Genomic DNA, 2925 nt, shown 5'->3' on the forward strand with positions numbered 1-2925 from the left:
GGTACCTTAGAGAACAATGGATTTCCATTAAGAGACTCCGCTCTTCTGATGTTTTCAGCTCCACACTGAATCAAGTGAGAAGGGAAGAAAACACAGACACATTTTATTTTCCTTTCCTTCTTTTTCTTTCTTTTTGTTTTGTTTTGTTTTTTGAGTCAGGGTTTCTCTGTGTTGCTTTGGAACCTGTCCTGGAACTAGCTCTTGTAGACCAGGCTGGCCTCAAACTCACAGAGATCCACCTGCCTCTGCCTCCTGAGTGCTGGGATTAAAGGCGTGTGCCACCACCACCCGGCTAATAAACGCTTTCTGTAAAAGCAGTTTAGAAACAGCTTACGTGGAGAGCAACTCCCACAGACAGATGACCTGTCCTGGGGCCCTCATGAGGGAACCTCAGGAAGGGCTTATTTAGCAGGAGTCATAGTGGGAGACACCTGGCCCCCAACACCCACAGACATCAGGAAAGCAGCTGCCCCAAGACTGAAGAGGGTGGGGTAGGAGAAGTCAGAGAAAAGCAGGTTACGATCTGGTCTCTGCCTGGAAGGGACAGACTGCTTAGGTTCAAGAGACTGAGGCCCCTGACAGTGACCACAGGGTCACTGAGAAGCAAACCTGGGATGAGCAGGCAAAGGAGCACGAGGTGAAAGGAACATGGGGACTGAACACTCAGTTCAGCCCTCAGCACCAGCTCCCAGAGTCCTACCTGCTCGGGCGCTTGGCTTCAGCTCCAGGCTCTCCTGATCAGTGGCATCCAGGATCTTGTATCTGCTTTTCCTCCTGGGTTTTCCTTTTTGCCTAAAAAACACAACCCCCATCTCTGCTCAGGAAGGAGGTCTGTGAGGCTCCAAGTGCCAAGGCTGCCCGGTGGACAGCACCTCTCCTTACTTCTCAGCCAAAGCAGGTGGCAACCTGAGACAAGGGAGTTGTGGCCATTGTGGGATGGGCTGGCTAGAAAGCACAGCAGACAGCAAGAGAAGCAGTGCACCCTGCTGATGGGTTATCTGGCTGGTGGAGCTTTTCAAAAACCATACTTTTCTAAGTTTTAAATAAGGCAATATAAGATTTAGTCCCAACTCTCTCTAATTGCTATCAGTTGAGTATTTAAGCCTGGGTTTCCTTATCTGTGGATTGGGAGAAGGCTGTTGGGGAATATAAAAAAAGATAATGCCGGAGCCAGGCGGTGGTGGCGCACGCCTTTAATCCCAGCACTCAGGAGGCAGAGGCAGGCGGATCTCTGTGAGTTCGAGACCAGCCTGGTCTACAAGAGCTAGTTCCAGGACAGGCTCCAAAACCACAGAGAAACCCTGTCTCGAAAAACAAAAAACAAACAAACCAAAAAAAAAAAAAGATAATGCCTTCTGAACGTTACCATGACACACAAAACTCAAAACTTTTGGTTCAGGTGTTAGCACCACAACAAAAGTCTTGCATATGCCAGACAAGTGTTCTACCACTGAGTTATGCCTGTAGCTTGAAATCATGCTTAACAGTGAAAAATAATACAATCAATGTAACCATAAAATAATTAATACAGCTAGCAAGGCTGTCTCAAGTAAAAACAAACTAGAACATGCAATCATGAACTCAAGTCTAAGTCTATGTGCAGGTGTGAGGATGGCTCATAGCACTGCAGAGTACATGCACCCAGCCACACCTCCACCAGGGTCCCCCCCTCGCAAATATCTGCAGTGACACCCCTTAAATGAGGGCAGTGCTTCTGCCTTCAGGAATGGGAAATGAGGATTTTTTCTGCCACAGGCCTTAGGTGGTCAAATCCCATCCCAGAGACTGGTTGCCTGTAAAGAAGGGTGCCAGGTACCTCCTCATGGAAAGGTTCTATGACTGGAGCCACACAGACTCCAACACATACTTGTCAGCACCCTTCACCTTACCTCTTGCAGCAACAGATAGTAGTCCAAGACAGGATTCCCAAGGCAACAACAATGACAAAGGTTGCAATAATAACATACAGCACGCTCCATTCTGCAAAGAAATCACAAGGGTAAGAATGTGCTTGGCTCCCTGGGGAGGGTGAGTGGAAGCTTGTAAGCGTCTAAAATGCCCATGTGTCCCAGGCCACTCCAGCAATGTTCTGGGCACTGCCCATTGTGCAGTGGGAATGTGGGTTCCCATGAGGTCACAGCATGTAGGCACTCCACAAAGACAAGGGGCCGCCCGGAAGCACATGGGATTCAGGTCACAGCATGCAGCTGCTCTGACTGCTGCAGAACCCTCTGCTGGCATTCAGAAAGTGTGGAGGAAGGGACCAAAGAGTCCTCTGCAAACAGAAAATACAGAGTTCTGCCTGCTCATCCACCTTGAACACCAACACCTACTCCCGCAGCACAGCGCCATTCTGCAGCCAAGCTGGCTGGCATGAAGCCACGCACTCACTCACCACAGTTGCTGTCTCCGTCCCTCAGCTGCACCTTGATGAAATTCTCCATCCAAAATGGGTCACAGATACAGCGCTTGGTAAATGAGTCACAGTGGCCGTGGTCAGAACAGTTCAGCTGACATGCTGAAGGTGGCAGGAAAGAGGTAAGTGTGAGAAAGAGCAAGGCAAACAAAAGCTTCAGAGCTGATGGAAATTGAAGTCCCTTGTTTCATGTTAGCTTCATGTTGATAGGCAGGTGCCAGACCCTGGTCAAACAGCTCCCGAGTCTCCTTTTGCTGTCTGCACTAGTGACTGTCCATCCGGCATGCCTCCTCTTCAGAGCAATGTAATTCCAGAAACAATACATAGAATACTTTAGACTTTAAGAACCCAAAGGTTTTTGTTTTTTTTTTTAAATTTATTTATTATGCTGTCGCAGCCGCCATCAGAGAGGAGCAGCCATGGCCCTGCGCTACCCCATGGCCGTGGGCCTCAACAAGGGCCACAAGGTGACGAAGAATGTAAGCCAGAGCCGGGCGATGGTGGCGCAC

The 2925-nt window shown here is 49.1% G+C and overlaps 1 protein-coding gene across 1 annotated transcript in view; it reads right to left on the minus strand.

Annotated features, from left to right (window-relative positions):
• Positions 1-2925, minus strand: part of Kiaa0319l (KIAA0319 like) — a 104338-nt gene that overhangs the window by 6508 nt on the left and 94905 nt on the right. The window contains exons 17-19 of the mRNA XM_005353228.1: positions 2396-2518; positions 1890-1980; positions 701-792 (exon numbers count right to left, since the gene is read on the minus strand). Coding sequence (XP_005353285.1) covers positions 701-792; positions 1890-1980; positions 2396-2518 — 306 coding nt within the window. The remainder of the gene's footprint in view (positions 1-700; positions 793-1889; positions 1981-2395; positions 2519-2925) is intronic.

This window comes from Microtus ochrogaster, chromosome 10, assembly GCF_000317375.1.
Source record: "Microtus ochrogaster isolate Prairie Vole_2 chromosome 10, MicOch1.0, whole genome shotgun sequence".
Lineage (NCBI taxonomy): Eukaryota > Metazoa > Chordata > Mammalia > Rodentia > Cricetidae > Microtus > Microtus ochrogaster.